The sequence below is a fragment of the Mixophyes fleayi genome, chromosome 3, assembly GCF_038048845.1.
Source record: "Mixophyes fleayi isolate aMixFle1 chromosome 3, aMixFle1.hap1, whole genome shotgun sequence".
NCBI classification, from domain to species: domain Eukaryota; kingdom Metazoa; phylum Chordata; class Amphibia; order Anura; family Limnodynastidae; genus Mixophyes; species Mixophyes fleayi.
The window spans coordinates 170,417,480-170,436,829 of record NC_134404.1 but is presented as its reverse complement, the minus strand read 5'-3'; the positions used below and the strand labels follow the sequence as shown (position 1 = coordinate 170,436,829).

General features: G+C 40.1%; 1 protein-coding gene and 1 long non-coding RNA gene across 2 annotated transcripts in view; one reads left to right on the top strand and one right to left on the bottom strand.

Annotated features, from left to right (window-relative positions):
* Window positions 1-6,892: 6,892 nt before the first annotated feature.
* On the bottom strand, window positions 6,893-13,519 carry LOC142144199 (uncharacterized). Its single transcript, XR_012689670.1, has 3 exons — window positions 13,422-13,519; window positions 11,290-11,343; window positions 6,893-7,307 (listed from the first exon to the last, which is right to left on the bottom strand). It is a non-coding gene; the product is annotated as an uncharacterized LOC142144199 (long non-coding RNA).
* Window positions 13,520-13,607: 88 nt separating this feature from the next.
* RNGTT (RNA guanylyltransferase and 5'-phosphatase) overlaps window positions 13,608-19,350 on the top strand; it is a 239,684-nt gene continuing 233,941 nt past the window's right edge. The window contains exons 1-3 of the mRNA XM_075202759.1: window positions 13,608-13,783; window positions 15,945-16,054; window positions 17,395-17,498. Coding sequence (XP_075058860.1) covers window positions 13,720-13,783; window positions 15,945-16,054; window positions 17,395-17,498 — 278 coding nt within the window. The 5' untranslated portion in view covers window positions 13,608-13,719. The remainder of the gene's footprint in view (window positions 13,784-15,944; window positions 16,055-17,394; window positions 17,499-19,350) is intronic.

Below are 19,350 nucleotides of genomic sequence, written 5' to 3'. Positions count from 1 at the left end.
CACTTGCATGGTTCATTTTAAAGTATATATTTTTATATGCCCACATTGTTTATACATACTATACCCTAGGTTCCCAAAGTGTGCACCACAGCTCCCAGGGGTGCCACGGCGGTCACAGGGGTGCCGTAGCCAGGAGGAGAACCCCCATCCACCCCCCCAAAAAAAACAAACAGCAAAAAACACAAAAAAACTTATCAATCCGGCGGTGCCCGAGACCCAGCTGGGTCCCAGGCACCGCCAAATTAGTAACAAGAAAGAAGAAAAGACAAGAAATAGAAGAAAGAAGGTCAAGTATGGTAAGTAAAGAAACAGAGGGGAATGGTGATAGGAAACAGCAATGGAGGGGCAAAAGAATGAAGTAGTGGGCAGAGTGAGGATGCAGAGAGCACAGTGTGAGTGGAGATGAAGGAGGGCACAGAGTGTGTGGAGATGAAGCAGGGCACAGAGTGAGTTAGCTGTAAATTATTCTTTGACAGAAATATAACTGAAAAATATATATAAAAATATTATTTTCCCTTGGATTTATGTGTATTATTTTTGCATACAACTAAATAAGTATTTCTGTCCTGACCTAAATACTTATTATGTTTTTTTTGCCCCAACTACTTATAAAACAGGACTGCTCTGTAATTATTTTGGAGGGGTGGCTTGAAAAAATTATGGAGACTAAGTGTGCCGCGAACTGCAAAAGTTTGGGAACCACTGTACTATACTATATGTTTTTTTTTCTTTTATATGTTTGAGAGAGGTTCTGGATTAAACAGCCAAGAAAAGTCATAGGAAATTTTCTGGAACCATATTGTTTGGATTTATGGTGATAATTAGCAGCACCTGTCGAGGTGCAACACATTATTTTTAAGCTGGCTGTGGATGCCCACACGCAAGAAGTACATCTGCGTTTAGGCAAATGCAGCACTGGCTCTAGAGGCAATTCTTCATGCCTGGATTGGATGACGTGGTGGAAGAGGTATGTGTCGGCCTGGCGAAAGTACCCAAAACAACAAGCGCCCGTGCAGACTATTGTGTGCGGTCGACCCCTGGAGATCCAGATAATAGATTATGAATTGATCTGTGAGTCCATCAACGGCCATCAATACGCCCTGGTGATGACAGACCACTTCACAAGATTCACTGTGGTAGAAAATGAAAAAGGAACGACAGAAGTAGAGAAGAAAGAAGAGTGAAAGACCTGACCACGTGAGAGAGCAGCGGTGGCAGGAATCGCAGTGACCTGAAAGGATCAGTTAAGTGGTTTCTATCTGTTTGTGTGCACTAGCCTTCCCTGAGTGGTAGTCATAGGTCCAGTCAGCCTCCCAGGTCCCAATAACCCCAGGCCAAGTCAGTCCCCAGGCCACAATAGCCCCAGACCTCCATGCCTAGCTCCCATTAGTCAGGGGACTGCTATTCCTAGCCTCTTAGCCCTTAGGCTTAGTCCGACCAGCCAACCACAGGCCACTAGGCAGCAGCCAACCCCTGGACACTAGGCCGCAGCGTCACTTGGTCTCCGGCTTATGTCCCTGACCCCAGAAGAGCCTAAGTAGCCAAGCTCTAGCCTAATGCTCTTAGCAATATTGTGTCTTGTTGTATTGTCTAGTGTTTGCACGCTGTATTGTGACTGTGTACTGTACCCAGCCCCCCTGTCAATGATTGTCCCATTGTTGTATTAGTGCTATGTGGTGTAACTTTTACTCTCGAGTTGTGCACTGAGGATAGCGGTCAGGGATAGTGCAGTTAGGGTAGAGACAGCTTAGGTAGGGAGACTGTACTCTGTTGCAGGCAGCAGTTGGCAGATGTGGACATTGGAAGACCCCCAGAGAATGAGATAGCCCCCTGGAGTTAGCCAGGACCAGAGGATTCCCGGCAGGGGGGCCAGTATTTCATAAGTATAGTCAGATAAGGGCCCTTCTCTGTGGTGCACTCATCCTGCGGAACTGTCCTCCTTGTATTCTCCCCCCACAGCAAAATGAGTGGATGGCATAGGAGATAAGAGAGCCGTACCCTGTTGTGTTCGGGTACTCAGATACTCCACCTTCCCTCGGTACGGACGCTGTCGAAGAGAGTGAAAGAGCTCCCTGTATATTACAACTAACCGCAATGTAATACAATGTATGCATGGAGTTCATTTATACTTATCAAAGTGTAAAATCCATCGGAGTCTACAATAGAACTAACTCTTGCGCATTTTTCAGACGGATACCACTGGAAGTGGAAGCTATGAGGCTAAATTTAAAAAGTTAGCAGTCATATTTTTTTTTTATATCCAGTATTTTTATTGGAATTTTTCAAGGTACAAACATACCAAACAACAAAAAAGAAAAGAAAAACAATCGCATACATATCAGAATTAAATGACGCAGTTTACAAGACTTCAATAAAGCATAATAACAGTATATATGTGCTATACTCATTAGGAACATACATCGTGAATGCTCATACATAGGTATGTTGCACATGCAGGATTCACCATATGGACTCAGATATTTATTATAAGAACTGCGGGAGCCATGCATTTAAGTACTGGGAGCATCTGAACTAGATGACACAGGATAAAGTGGAGACTGTAACCATCTGTACCATATACTCTTAAATTTCTTCAGAGCCTGTCTGCTAGTATAGACATTTCTCTCGTGCCTTATGGTGGTATTAACCAGTGCCTTCCAATATTTAACCGTGGGACTCGTCGGGGCCAACCACAGCCTCGCTATACAGACCTTAGCCAACATCAATAACTGTGAAATGTACATTTTTGCCAGTTTATTAACTTTACCCTTCAAATGGAGCCCAAAGAGACAAGTGGCCGGTGAACGAAGAGGCACTTCAATTCCAGTAACCCGGATACATCGCCTAACTCTGCGCCAGAAGATTTTTATACATAGACACTCCCATAGAAGGTGCCAAAAATTAGCATTCACCGAATTGCATTTCGGGCAGTTAGGGGTAACATCCGGACGAAATTTTGCCAATCTAATAGGGGTAAAGTAAGCCCTGTTTAGGATAAACACCTGTATTTGTTGAAATTTTAATGACGAAGTATAACCGTTAGTGCTGTCTGTAACCATTCCCCACTCCTTGTCTGATAAAGAGCCAATATCTACTTCCCACTGATTCATCAAATCATTCAAATCATCTACAGTGGATTCATACAAAAGACATGAGTACATGTGAGAGATCAGACCCCTATGACCCAGGGCCTGTAGTTGTTTCCTCAGTGGAGCCACACCAATCACCAGTGTTTTCCCCTTAAATTGTGTGTTTAGGGCGTGTCGTAATTGAAGGTAAGAATATAACATTGTTCTGGGTACAGAGAATTCCCCAACCAACTGTTCGAAGGATTTAAATACATTTGTGTCGTAAAGCTGACCTACCGCCACCACACCGAGCCGAGACCACGGCCTGGCCCCCTCCACTGTATTCAATTCCTCAAATTTCTTTGCCCGGAAAAGGGAGGGTGGGATATATGCAGGTGACTGCTGAAGTATATATAAAAACTTTGGCTGCACCACCATCTTAATTAAATTTATCCTGCCGGAGATAGAAGGCGGGAGCTTCCTCCACACATGAGTCTTTTCTTTAAGGTATTCGATCTGGGGCCGCAAATTAAGTTTTACATATTCAGCGGGGGTATTAGAGATCCATATTCCCAAGTATTTGAATTTCGATGCCCATTTTAACTGCAGGCCTTCTAACATTGTCACGGGACATTCCCATCCCAGAGGGAACACACTAGATTTATCCCAATTAATTTTTAGGCCGGAAAAAAAACCAAATCCATCAACCACCCGCAGCAGATGTCTCAGGGAAGTGTCGTGGTCTGAAAGAAACAGCAGCATATCATCTGCATATAATGCCACCTTATCCTCTCTATGCTCTGATCTAAGTCCCACAATTTCTCTATCATGCCGGATCTTACAGGCCAGTGGCTCTATTGCTAATGCAAACAGGGCCGGAGACAACGGGCATCCCTGCCTAGTACCCCGTTCTAATTGAAATTGTTGAGAAAGATGCCCATTGACACAGACCCGCGCCACTGGATGTGAATACAAAATTAGCAGTCATATTTAAATGAATTAAAAAAGATGGTGTCTTGTATTTCACATTAGGATAAGGAGGCAAAACTAATTTAGGGCCTATGACCCTCACTAAAAAATCAGTGACTGTAGTAAAATGATTGAGGTACTATAAGAATGTTTTAGAACCATATTTGACCCACACCCACTGGTATTTCAACACTATGACAATTATTACAGAAATGTGAAGAAAAATACAACTCCCAGAATTCTTTGCCTCGCTCTCCGCACCATCACCTTTAAAATGGACTGCCTATTTCCCCACAGAAAAAAGGAAAAACTCTTCATATAGAGGCTTGAAAAGCATATAGATCACTGCCTATTAAGTCTGAGTCCTCTCCACTCTTCTCTGTATTTAAGTCTTCCTCCGCTAACCAGCTCTTCACTGTTGGTGAAGCCACGTCACTGTGGTTGTATTATTTATGTATTGAAAGACAGTCCTTGGTGAGCGGAGGAATCAACAGCAGCGAATGGCACTAAGGGAACCAAGAGTGAGGCCCAGCCCCCCAGCTACACATATAAACACGGTTGTGACTAGTTCCCCTTCGTCGTAAAGACCTGGTCCTTTTGGTGTAGGGGCTCAGTATGAGGACCTAGTTTGCCACCTAGTGGTCAGGTCTTATATATGAAGGGGAACTAACAAGCTCAGTACAATCAAGCTAGTTCCCCTTCTCCGAAAGGGCCTTTTTGCCCCCTAGTGGTCAGGTTTTGCATATAAAAGGGGAAATAGCCAGCTAAGTACCTTTTGGAGAACTGGACTAATTGTTGTTAAGTGCGTATTGTCGCTAACCAATAACGATTGTCGAACCTCGATTTGTGTTTCCAACGCACAAAGATTTATTCGCAAAAAGTAGTATAATATGTTCAAGCGAAGTGATAATAAATACAGCCGTTACTTATCACAGGCGCTCTGGATCCAGTGTGCAGTCATTCAATCCTGAAGTCTGGGGACAAGATGTCTGAACACTAGATGAGAAGCTGCTTCTTATATGCACACAGAAATACAGTAATACAATGGAGATGGTATAGCTTGCTTCTATTGGTCCAGGTTTCAGGAAGGTCCAAGGGGTTGTCATCATTGGCTACTTCATACTAAAGAATCCAAAGGAGGGGGGTCATCTCTCCAGGGGGTATGCTCTGCTCTTCCCGCCAAGATTCCTTAGTCTTAAGTAGTTCATAATTCCCTATCATTCATAACTTGTGTATGCACTCTGCGATTCCTTCGCAGAGTAAACCAAACAGTAGCAAATGTTAAGAGGTTTATTATGATACCACACATGATATGATTGCTTCAACCTGTTCCATATATTTCACTAACGTGCATATAACTTATAATATATAACATAAATACTACTATATTTCGACATAAATGACTATGTGTTGCAACTACCATTAGTGTGTACTATTTTACAAGTATGCGTGTTTGTGCGAATGTATGGTAAAAGACCAAATACTGTTGCTGCCACGTGTTGCAGCTGCGTACGCCCTTCCACGCCGTAGCGTGCCCTTATACGCCGTAGCGTACCGTACGCATCTTTTCAGACAAAGACAACCAAGTTTGCTCGACTTTAATTGAAATGACTTTATCCAATTTGCTGACTTCGACATTGTACCGAGCTGGCTAGTTCACGTTCACACAAATCAGAGCGGCCGGACAGGATTCATGAAAATTCAGGTGACCACGAAAGAAAATAATGGTGTACATTTTGCATCTGAAAAGACCGTTGTTGATGTTTTTACCATACCATACTCCTATTCATTCTATATCATTCAGTATAAAACCTCCATATATAAAGCATGAAAGAGTGTTCAAAGGAAAACCATCCCAAAGTCTTTTTTAGAATAATATAAAGAAATATATTGGAATGGAATGACATCATTTGTAACTTTATCTACAGTTACATGACACACACATATATATATATATATATATATATATATATATATATATATATAAAATATCTCCCTTGAGCAAAAAACATCACCGCTTTAAGATTCTAGCCGACCCCTATCACCTGCTGTATTCTGTGATCAACAGATATGAGCTTACACTCTAATCCATTCCCCGACTGTCCTGTGTTGAACCCAGCATCTCTGTGCCAACGCTCTGACTACTACCTAGCAGTTCTGATCCATAGTAAGTGGTCAGGAAACCAGCCAACCCACAGCAAAGAGATGCTGTAGCAGCTATACCAGCTACCTAAAAATAAGTGGTTCTTGGTGCCTGTGGAGTCTGGTGGTGGCAGCACTACGCTCCTACAACTATTGTGCAATTGGCATTTGCAGTTGGTTAGTGTCCGGTGGCAGGTGACACCAGTAGGAGAAGCCTGTAAAAGTCGTTTACTGACAGTGAGAAAGGAACCCAGATAAACTGGGCAAAGTCTCTCTCCCAAGGACCACACCCAAAGACCGGATGGCAAAGTAAACTCATCCAGTCACAGTAATGTTCAACTTGTAGATTTAACCATATTTAAGAATCAAATACTGTTATAGGTACCATATATTTCACATCTCACACTATCATGTAAGATGAATGCTTGTCATAGATGTATCATTTTGAAGCGGTACAAAGGCCATCATTCAGCAAGGCTGAAATCTGCATCAGTCAGAAATCACAGAGGTGTACATGGTAACCTTCACTGATACTACAGGTGATAAATCGCTTCTGATGTCATTCAATAAATGCATTTTAGCTTAATGTCTGTACCTCAAGGGCAGTACAATTTTGTATTCATATTAACACATTTATCATCTATTTTTAAGTCAAGTGACACTTTCTACAGAGATTACACTCTACCTTTACTTATTTAGGCATGTGGATAATGCAGACGCAATTAGTTGTGAGTTGATTTTTTTTATTCTCAGATTTTTGTGTTATTATTTAATTTAGTATGAGAAAACATAGAAATGTGATCCTCATCAATGCATTTGAATAAATGGTTTCTCATCTTGGTTTGTTCAAAATATATGCTATTAAAATTGAAACCATTTGCCAGAGAGTTCGCATTGGCGAATACCCCACAATCATTGACATCATCCTGTTTATGGCTACACGCCCCCTTTTAATCCCAAGAACAGAGTATTTACAACTACAGCATATACTTGTAAGATCTTAGCCAAGTGAGCTTTCAGTAGGGTCTTGCAGTTAGAGAGAGAATACTTGGCAGACATTCAGGTGAAGTGTTCCAGGAGTAGTGTGACGCTTACGAAAAGGGTTGTAGTCCTGAGAGCTGTGGTAACCTAGAAAGAGAAGGAAGGTTGGCGTGAGCAGAGAGTTGGGATGTAGTCAGATTGTAAGCTTAGATCTAACAAGTGGAAAAGGATTGGACAGCACTAAATACTTTTGTAGTGAATGCATAATATAATAGGAAGACAAGGTGATTTCAGTAAGAGGAAGGCAGATAATGATCAAGAAGAGAGGTTATTCTTGTAGCACAAATTTCGAAAAGATTGTATTGGACATTTTCATTGCAGCAGCTTTCCTGGGCATTGATAATGGCATTAGGCACCGATACGAAGTGACAAATGCAATTGAAAACAGGGGCATTTGTTTAGACTGGTGAGCATTGAGCTCTGGTGAATAAGCTTCAGGGGGTTCATGTGAGGGAAAATCTGGTGGGTGGAGGGGGACATGGGCGTGACAGATACTGTGATAGGTAGAGAGGGGGACCGCGATACACAGATGGAGTGGGGGAGCGGCAGAGGGGGTGCAAGCAACACAGAAGATTGCCTGGTGAGTAGGGGGCATGTGATAGAAAAGCTAGTGGAGACAGATGATGGGAAGAAGTGGCATGTGATGCCCCTCGACCAACACATCATTCTCCACACGCCTCCTTTTCACCAGTGTGTTACATATTACCACATCTTCTTACCTGATTCTCCATTACTTTCAGTATCTACACAGGAACAAGTACATTTGCAGCAGCTCACCTCCACTTTGTATCATGTGACTACAGCAGTCAGTCTGCCTGAGGGCACTTTCATCCTGTGCATTATAAAATGGGGATTATATATGTGGCATGTTGTTATAAGATTGGGATTATATATGTGGTATGTTATTTCCCTATTGTTATCCTGAGCCTCTATCCAAGGTATAGGGGTTATCCTAATGCTTGGTTCTTCATATCCTTAATGTGGTGACTTACTGCTTTCAACGTAGGGCCTCCTGCAACCAGGTAAGCAGAACATTACACAGATCATAGGTTATCCCTGTGAAAACCAGAAGTACAGGTTTATGTATACGTCGGGGTCAGCAGTTCATACCATGAACTTTATCAGTTCAGGCTGTTCATCAACAAGTGCTGGGTTCCAACAACTTAACTATCACTGAAACTGAGTGCTGAAAGCAGCTGAATGGTTGTTTCAGTTGCTGTTATCTCTAAAATCACAGCTTTTTAAGAGCGGACATGGATTCACATACTTCTTGTTCTCATTTGTGATACTTTGTTACTCAGAATCAGCAAGACAAAACGTACAAAATTACAATGATATTTAAATCCAAAAATATTTGGCCAGGCTGACTATGTTGGAGGGATAAAGTTATTTCCTCTTCCTGAATTGTGTATTCTCTGATGGTCTCCTAAGTTAATGATGTTGGAAGTAAAGGTGCTGTAAACCAGAGTACATCCACCCTCCTTCAAGTACCACTATCAGACCATATTGTGAGCACTCTTTTCTATGCAAAGATGAACTAATGCATTTGATTGAACCAGTAATTATCTCACATGTTCCTGAACTGTAATGGCCTTGGCACATAGGTGTTACAAATGTAAAAATCAATTCAATTATTATTATCTTTTATTTAGTATGGCCTCACAAAGGGTTTGCAGCACTGTACAGAGAGCATAGGACGAAACAGCACACAATACAGAGCAATACAAAAACAAAATGTGATTAAATAATTAACAAAGCTGAAAGCAGCTACACCGGGCAGAGAGGTATAAGTGAAGTTTATAACACTTACAAACTAGAAAGGGGAAGGAGGAGAGGTGGGGAGTAAACTAAAGCAACTAACAGGATCACAGTCTGCAAGATGCGAAGGCGAGAGAGAAGATGAGACCAAGGGCAGAGGCCTAGTTTTGTGGTGCAAAAATGAGGCTAGGGTGCTGAAGGTAAAAGGTAGCAGAAGGAGAAGAGAACCCTGCATGCAGGAGCTTACATTCTAGAGAGAACTGGCAGACTACAAGAAACACAAAGTGGGGAGTCCAGGTGAAGGGACTAGAAATTTGAAGGGAGAGATGAACACGAATGTGTAGCTGAGGAAGAAAAAGGGGGAGGTGTGCTATGATTAGTGAAGAAGGATCATGGATCAAGAGGCAGGTTGTGTAAAGCAGGGGATAGGTTAGACAGGGGAAGGGTGGCTTTTCTGAACAGGTGGGTTTTAAGTGAACATTTGAAGTTTGCAGGCTAGGAGATAGAATGAGGGAGATCAGCACAAGAGAAATCTTGAATGCGGGAGCGAGACGTGATAACCAGATGGGAGGTGAAGCGACGGCTGTTGGCTGACCGTAGAGGACGAGAGGTAATATTAATGGAGATGAGGTTGGAGACGTAAGGAGCAGTGGAGTTGGAGAGTGCTTTGTAGGTGAGGGTGAGGAGTATGAAGACCATTCTGTAACGAAGTTGGAGGAGGAGCCAGTGCAGTACTCGACAGAGAGGGGAGGCAGATGTAGACCAGCAAGAGAGGAAGATTAGTCTCACTGAAGCATTGAGCATGGACTGAAGAGGAGCAAGACGGGTGCACATTACTTAGGAGAATGCAGGTCCAATCACACACACACACAAGTACTTTCAGCGTACCGTATTAAGTGCTTTGGTAGCAAAATGCTTTTATGTGCCAGGGAAAGGGACACTTGTGGAACACGACTGTTTACTTGCTGAAAGAAAACCTGTGGCATTCAAATCCCTCGTGTACTAGCCATGAATTCTCAAAATAAGGCCTGTTGGATTTATTGATGTAAACAACTTTTCTGCAGTGGCTGTGGAACACACCTCCATGTTTTACTAAGATATGTTGCTGATCCCCCTAACCATTCTATATTCCTATCCCTCGTTATTATCCTACCTCCAAAAAAGTTGTCATAACCAAACAAAATGAAAGACTAAATTGTTTTGCTATGTTTAATTAGATGTGCTAAATAGACCCTCTGTAAGTGTATATAGCACTTTCATCTCCTGCCATTTTCAGATGTAGTAAGTACTTTGTCTATGATGGTCTCTCTCCCACTTGCCACTAACTTGATGTCATCAGGATTGAACTGAATGGCACAAATTACTTTCTCGACTGTATTATGATGACGTAGTAGTGGGACCAGCCATACTTAAAGATGGCAGGAGTTGCAGGGACATTAGTGCTATGTATACTATACTAGAGCGTTTATATGCGGTTACATTTGCAAAATAAACCATAAGATCTATCGCCAAACTCTAAGAAAGTAGTGTGTTTTCCTTTTAATGAATGAAAGGAACCTCATTATTTTTGACCATGATGGTCAAGAGTTTTCATGGAAAGGTCACATCTATGTTTGGACTCTTAAACATGTCACCACAAAAAGCTCATTAGGGCTGTGGATGGCAAACCTTTGTTATGTAATGTCTGCCTGCATCTACTTGAATGAAATGGAGGATATTGGCAGCACGGTGGCTTAGTGGTTAGCACTTCTGCCTCACAGCACTGGGGTCATGAGTTCAATTCCCATCCATGACCTCATCTGTGTGGAGTTTGTATGTTCTCCCTGTGTCTGCGTGGGTTTCCTCCGGGTGCTCCGGTTTCCTCCCACACTCCAAAAACATACTAAGAGGTTAATTGGCTGCTATCAAAATTGACCCTAGTCTGTCTCTCTCTGTCTGTATGTGTGTGTACATTAGGGAATTTAGACTGTAAGCTCCAATGGAGCAGGGACTGATGTGAATGAGTTCTCTGTACAGCGCTGCGGAATCAGTGGCGCTATATAAATAAATGATGATGATGATGATGATGATGATGAATGGAGGATATTGCATCCATTAAATGCCAAAAGGATTTTCTTCTTTTCTCTAATAAGTTTTCCTGCTACAAACTACCATGGCTGTTGCCAAAGTAATTTACGTTTATCCAAAGCATGGGAGACATTCTTTTTGTGGAAATCTAATGTTACCCATCATTAACTGCAACACATGTATTAACTTTAACACCCTTTATATTTCAATCCCCCATTCATTCATTTTTAGAATGTGAATTTACCTCATAGCAGTTATTTTTCCACAGTACATTTTTTGTTTTGCTTTTGGTCTTTACCTGTCAAGAAATATAAAAGTTCTGTTACCATAGAGAATTATACAAGATCTATGTAAACTATATGGTCAGCATGAAAAATAAGCAATACTCACATACGGCCGTTTTGCAAAAGCCCCTCAAAGCTGTCAGAAAGCACTTGTTAATTTTCATCATCATCAACAGCTATCGCAGCGCTGTACAGAGAACTCACTGACATCAGTCCCTGCTCCATTGGAGCTTACAGTCTAAATTCCTTAACATACACACACAGACAGAGAAAGTCTAAGGTCAATTTAATATCAGCCAATGAACATACTAGTATGTGTCACGGCTCTGAGGGTGTTTTGCAGATCCCTTGCCTCTGCTATAGAGGATGGTGGAGGCAGAACACAATAATATTCTTAGGATAAGTTCACGGCTTACAAGCATCAATAATAACACAGGAGAAAGTAGTAGTGCTGCAACGTTTTATATTGAATGTTGGTACAACAGGAATGGAAGGAATGATATATATATATTGGGAAAGATGAATACACGGCAATTTGTTGTAATGCAGACATTAATCACATATGCTACTTCATAGTCGGTAACCCTTGGCAACAGCATGATGAGATGATATACAGTTCAACGCAGTGATGATAAACAAGAACACTAGGATCCAATAGAGAACCACACAGCAGATGAATGTGAATCACTGGTACAGCTTACAGTCCAAACAGAGTAGTATATAGAACTTAGCTGATCCAAGAGTAGAGATGACTCAACATAGCAGGTGGTACTGGAAACACTGATTCTTATTAAGTAGAACAGCAAGCTGTAAATATCACCTAAGGACTTGGATGGACACTGACACGTGCAGTAGAATGTTGCCTAGAAGTAGCAGAGACGTGAGTAGTATCTGAACCATGCGTGGAACTACAGGTAACAGGATTTGTTGTAACTGCAATGGTAAGTTCGCTGTAGTATGAAGCAAATGAACAGACACGTAACTTGAGCCCAAGTACTAGCCACCGGCACAACAAGTAGTTCACAATAACAGTCCAGTAAACAGGTAACAACAGAGTAAGGATAACCCATGTCAGACTTGGAACTACAGGTGACAAGTATCTTGATAGTAGCTCTTACCACAAGATGCAGCAATCTTAGCCAGCCAGACGTAAAGGTGAACCAATAGATAAGGCACAGGTTTAGCAACAACTCACGATACTCATTCAGCGTGCAGATGAATAGCGGAGAGGAGTTCCAGCTTGCAGGTGAACAGGAGTGAGGAGTTCAGTCCAGCGAGCAGGTAACAGACACACGGAAGGAGAGATATACAGCCAGATCCAAATGCAACCAGAGTAGCACAAAGAACAGATAATGAGCCCGTAACCTTGGGAGGTTAATATAGTGCTCCAGGACTAATGAGGTTTAGGAGGAGGTCCAGATCACAGTAGCCAGGAACACCTGTGAAAGTAATGTCTCTGAGGCAGAAGCAAGCAGAATCATGGTTCTTAAAGGGAAAGTCACGGCGCCGGCACCTAACTATGTGATCGGCGTGTGACAGTATATTTTTGGAATGTGGGATAAAACCAGAGCACACGGGGAGAACATACAAACTACACACAGATAGGGCCGTGGTCAAGAATCAGTGCTGTGAGGCAGAAGTGCTAACCGCTAAGCTAACGTGCCTCCCCCCCCAGCCTTTATTGTATTGCTTTGAAAGTACTGCAATCTAAAACTTTTAAGTAAATTTACCAGCCTCCATTGTTGGGACAGGAGCCACTGAAATTCACTATGGGAGTCATAAAATGATTACAGCAAAGCCAATGCGCAATAAGGATCAATCACTGTACATTACTAAGTATATTTCATTTAATGATAGCACTAAAAACACAGGACATGCAATGCTACTTGGTAATACTCATTCACACTGTCAGACTATTCAAATAGCTGACATGTAAACTAGCTAATGCACTTCAATGTGTCCTGTTTTTAAGACACTTCTCTGGGATTATAATGCCTGAAAAGCAGCTCACACGTGAATTAACCCGACAGGGGAAACAATTTTTCCATCTGAATTCAGTAGAAGTATTGCAGTTTACCTGATTCCCCATTACCTTCAGTAGCTACACAGGAACATTGACAGCGGCGTCCTCCCCTATGTATCATGTGACTACAGCGGTCACATGACCTGGTGATGTCAGAAGGTCCTTTCGGTGAATGGGGATCTAGCTATTACCCTATTGGTCAGTAGCTACACAGGAACACTGACAGCAGCGTCCTCCCCTGTGTACCATGTGACTTCAGCGGTCACATGACCTGGTGATGTCAGAAGGTCCTTTCGGTGAAGGGGATGTAGTCTAGTTATCACCCTATTCGTATTCCCTCCATTATCCTCTTCTGTGTAACTGCAGTATGGCTCACAACAAGATACCACCCAGATGGCTGAACTGCCCTCGCAGGGGTCAGCCAGTGGCAGGTAAATGGGTGCACGTGGCAATCATTATTTGCTGAATGTGTTATGACACTATGCAGAAAGGTTGTAATAACCACTGTGTTCCGTAGTACGGAGCTAATCCTTCATGTGGCTGCAATACAACCTATGTACATTTCTGTATAACAACACATAGGATAGTAGGCTCATTTCATTATTTTGACAGTATTTTGTCATTTTCATAAATCGTATAACTAAATTGTCAGCCTGATTTATGTTTACATTTGGCTTGTACATAGCCTATCAGAAATGAATTGACCTACACGATATTAGAAAATAAAACTTTCTTTTTTACTGCATTATATCTATGAATTGTACAGTTACTCCTTGGCTCATGCACTCACATCAGATTTAAATCTCCAGTTTGTTTAGGATTAAGAAACTGCTCCTGATAATACAGTAAATGGATTATAGTATTCTCATTTCAATATTATTGGACAGAGCGCTGTTGCAATACCTTTATTAAAACTAAACTTTCTGCACAAGACCTATAGTTCTTGTCAGGTCTCATGTATATATGTTGTGTTTGCAAGTGTCTGCTTCAGTGAGTGAGTTCTAACCCACCTGTTTACATAAGTTGTATGCTGTCATTCTTTAGAAACAGGATAGTTGCTAGGAAACATAATCTCCAAGAAGTATGTCTACCATGCTGCTGCTAATATTTATAATAGCTATTCTTTATGATTCTGCTAATTATAAAAGCTTCCTTCACTAAAATTGAAGTTGTTTTGAGCCACCAATGAATCATTTCATAAGACTGCTGAAGTTACAGAACCATATCTATTTAACTTTATTGTTAAAAGTAAACAAGAGTATAGTTTCTAGGGTTTATGGAGGTGTATAATCCTTATTCTTCAAACTAAAGTTACATACCTACTGATATTAAAATCATGCATTTTTAACACGAGTTAAGCACATTGAAACTGATGTGAAAATAAAAATTGTTGTTTTAAATAAGACCATTCACGTGTTTTGTTTTGTTATTTTGAAAGCTGCTTCCATTTATGTGTGTCCGAAATGCGTCCACGCAGTTGGAAACTTGCATACATCTTAATGGCAATGTAAACACGCTTGCAGTTAAGGTTTTTTTTTTAAAGTTTTTACATATGCTTTTGAACAAGAAACTGGTTTAAAATCAGATGGAAACCGCTTGTCAACACATCTAAATGTATAAGAAACACATATGTGTAATGAAACACAAACGGCTTTATGTGTTTACATGTATTAAAAATCTCTGTCATTTTTATTAAGTTGGTTGCACATAGATTATACCTACAAAATCAATTCTAGATTTTTAATACAGTCATCTTCCTTTGCATTATGAGCCTTGATTCATTATATGTCACCCTCTATATAAAACCACTTTGACTATAACACTTGTATTTTAAGTTGGCATTATAAAAATGGGTCACTGTAGCAACATTTAAGTCCCCTAGAAATAAGAAGATTTTATAGGGGTTATTTAAAAACAAACGCAAATGTTCAGATCCACAGTGTAATTGACCTTTTAGCATGTGGCATGTTTTTGTTTTTTCATTTAAAAGTGCATGGTTTTGGCCACTGCAGAGGTGAAAATGTTTGATTGGATGATGAAAGGAGTTGTGCTGACATTGCTTGCTGGGTGCACCCTCTTTTGCAACATTACACTCATTAGGGTGTTTTAACTTACCAGTATGTTTTTGGAGTGTGGGAGAAAGCCCACACAAGCATGGGTAGAACATACAAACTTACAATTGTGACAAAGGGCCTTGGTTGGAATTGAACCCACAACCCAAGTGTTGTGAGGCAACAATGCTAAACCCTGTGCCACTATGCTGCTCTGTAAATTATTGGAATAATTCCTCCATAATTGTTGGGTCAGCATTGCAGATACCGATTTATGTGGTGGAGATTCGCATGCTGCACTCAAGCTTTGTCTAACTATAGCCAGAAATTCAAAGATTCAAAAATGCATCATTTTTAATAGGCTGGTTCGTAAGAAAACCAGAATTGTACAGTGAGGACCCACAAATCACTGTAGGAAAATTATTTACATAATATAACATAATTGCTTTTCATGATATTTTACTTTGTAATGTAAAAATATTTTAAAAGGTACGTCAAATAATGACTTCTTTATATACATATATATTTATCTTATCTACAGGAAAATTTTTACCTTTAAAGACTATGTTGGGACCCAGATACGATGATCAGGTTCCTGAGGAGAATCGTTTTCACCCCAGCATGCTGTCTAACTACTTGAAAAGCCTTAAGGTTTGAGAAACTCATTGTTTTTTTGGCTTGTTGCCTTGGTTCACTTAATTATCCCTTTTTCCTTAAATCTAATTGTTAAACTGACAACTGTATTGGTCTGAATGTGTGCATTGATCTGAACATTGATTTTATTAAGGATCCTCTTGCATTTTGATATGTAAATGAAAGACTATCCCCTCTTGGGGTCAAGTGTTGCTGCCTTTGTACATCAAGGGGTGCCTTATTTCATGTTTTGATTCAGCCTTTTCCTAAACCTGGTACCTAATTATAAGGATGTCCTAATGATGAAAATAAAGTGTATTGCACAACACTTGCTAACTAAACTCTGAGCAATAATGTGTCCAATAGTTACTGCCTTGTAAAATCAGGCCAGTATTCTACCGTTTTTTAATCTATTTGTGCACTGCGGAATTTGAGTTTATGACTGAATATTTTGACATGCATGTCATGTATGCTCCCCTCCCCCTTCGTTTTATTTGCCCTTGCTTAATTAATAAATGCTTTTCATTGTAAAGTCTCTAATTCCATACCTCCGTTTCATAATAACAAAATTAGTTATTTGTTAGTAAGCTAAAATGTGTTTTAATTGGATTAGGAAGCGAAACAGTTTTTTTATTTTTTTAAATTGTAAGCATAATTTTGTTATGCAGGGGGGGTTTTCAAGTAACAAACAAACCTAATAACATTAGTTGCACAGGTGAACCTATTCTATTGCTTCACATCACGAACATTACCACTAGTTATGAGCGCTAAGATTCTTTTGATATATACTTTCCTTCAATAAATCTTAAAAGGGTATATCCATCAAAAATGTATATCTTTACAGTGCATGGGGAGGCAGTTACATAATAAATAATTTTCACCCATACTCCTGTATCACTTAGATGTAGCGCTCCTCTTTGTTGCTGTAAGCCTGTCATGGCTGATGAACATTATGGTTACAAGGCATGTTTGCATAGTAACATGAAAAAACGTAGTAGCTTGTTGCATATCTCAGCATTCTATTTGTGATGATTTCAGTCTACAACCGCCACAGAGAATAGAATGCTAGTACATGCCAAGGGTTTGTTTTATTTATTTTAGTATAGTATTTATGGCATCTGTCAGTTCCGATACACCAGTTGTAACATATACATTTTGGCTGGTAATAACATTTAAAGATATAAATTTTGCTACATGTCTTATTACTTTAGAGAACATTATCATTGTAGAAGCACTAGTGGATTTTTTAAGGTATCTTTAAAATAATAAACAAAAACAAAAAATAGACTATCTGTAATAATTAACCAGTTGGGATACCTACGCTCTGTACCAATTATGTCTTAATATTTTGTTTTTAGGTAAAAATGGGACTGTTAATTGACTTGACGAACACTACAAGATTCTATGATCGAAATGATATTGAAAAGGAAGGTATAAAATATATAAAGCTTCAGTGCAAAGGGTAAGTTACATGTCAAATTTATCTTCTGTTGCATGACATGTTTCACAGAGAGAACTTTGTACTACATCAATTATTGATATAGAAGTTCTTAACCTATAGAAAAGCAGTGGGGTGGCTGAGAAATTGTCTACTAGTCCAATGCTTTACAAACTAGATATATCTCCTGGCGCTAACTCACTAGTTTCAGACTTAATATGATATCAACACTTGCAGCTGTAAAGGAACAGTGTCATATCCCCACAAAGATGAATAGTACATTTAGAAGAGAATACAGCGCTGAATGAAGAAATCCTATAGTATATATCAAACGATGCAAATGGTATCTATTGATAATTAACACAGAAGTATCCAAGGCAATGTTAAAACAATTTATTCAAAAACATAAAATAACATCTTATTTATAAACTGTCCCCATGTAAATAAGAGGCACAATGTCTCACACAAAAAGGTGCACTCTTATAATACTGCAGTTAGGTTGTCAATGATCCAAAAAATACCGTAGTCCATATGTTAAAGATGTTAGTTCAACATTGTCCCAAAAATGGTAAATCCTACTGCCAAAATCCCAGTATATAATGTCAGCGGAATAATGATTATTTTACATCTGTATTAATAAAGTTTTATTGCCGAAATATAATTGTGTAATTTAGGCAAATTATGGAGATAGCGTTACACTCTTCAATAATAGAGTCTTATCTGAGACCTTGGAAGAATTGGGGTGATTAGCAAAGTAATTCGCACTTACAGGTCCTGGTGGTTCACTTCAGGTCTCACGCTGACTTCTCCGTCTTCAGAAAATAGGCGCATATAGCTCCGATGGTAGTTGCAGGTGCACACCTGTTAGATGGCTGTATGAACAATGCTGAAACTTGATAAGTTCCTGAAATAAACAGTCCGTTGGCTAGAATAACAGCGGTAGTCGTGAATGCTTTAAGAAAGGCCCATGCACAACAGCTTGTTAATGCGTGATGGGTACAATTTCAATGCTACAAAGTGTTCACAGTTTTGTATTAGCTTTGTTGTCATTACATCATGTATCCACTTCATACATGCTGGTCATAAATCAAAACAGCATATTATTCCCGTTGAGTGGTCTTTCACGGAAAGCTGTCATTGTGTCTAAATACAAGTTACTTTCTCTCGGAGTACACAACATCAATCCGTTTAATCCCTGACATAAGGAGACCATGTGGGACAAATTGCCTAAGTGACTTTATTTCCAATAAAGCTGCAGCTTGGGTCTGTACCATATAGTATCTTTGACTCTGCAGAAATCAGTGACATTTGTTAGTCTAAAGCCTGCCTTGTAGGGGCGTTGATGAGACTAAAATGAGTGTCATTTAGTCTGTATGATATATAATTATAAATATAAAATATAATTTTGTTAAGTTGTTCAGAGTTACACAATGTTGCATTCTCAACTATATAGAACCCTTGCTCATGTAGGGCCTGTCTGCCGATTGTGGAACATGGGGCTAAATATAAACCAGCTAATAATATGGTCCTTTTTCTTTCTTTTTGGTAGTAGAGAGACTAATTGATCTGTTGGGTCATTTATAGCATACAAATGGCAGAAAGTAGCATTTTTCTTAATTGGCACTGACACACCCAGAGATTATGCGGCATAAACAGGATAGTATACTCTGGACCTCTTTACTTACCACAAACTGTTGGCCCTTGCAGACAAGATATCTGGTGATAAAGCTCTTATGATAATCTATTAACTGATCTCTCGCCTGCTACCTTACTTTACATGCCAGACTTGTGAGTGTCTTGCTAGCCATTCGGTATGAACATTAAACATGTAATCTGTATGCTCTGATAAAGGCCGTTGACCTTGCATAGTAGATTA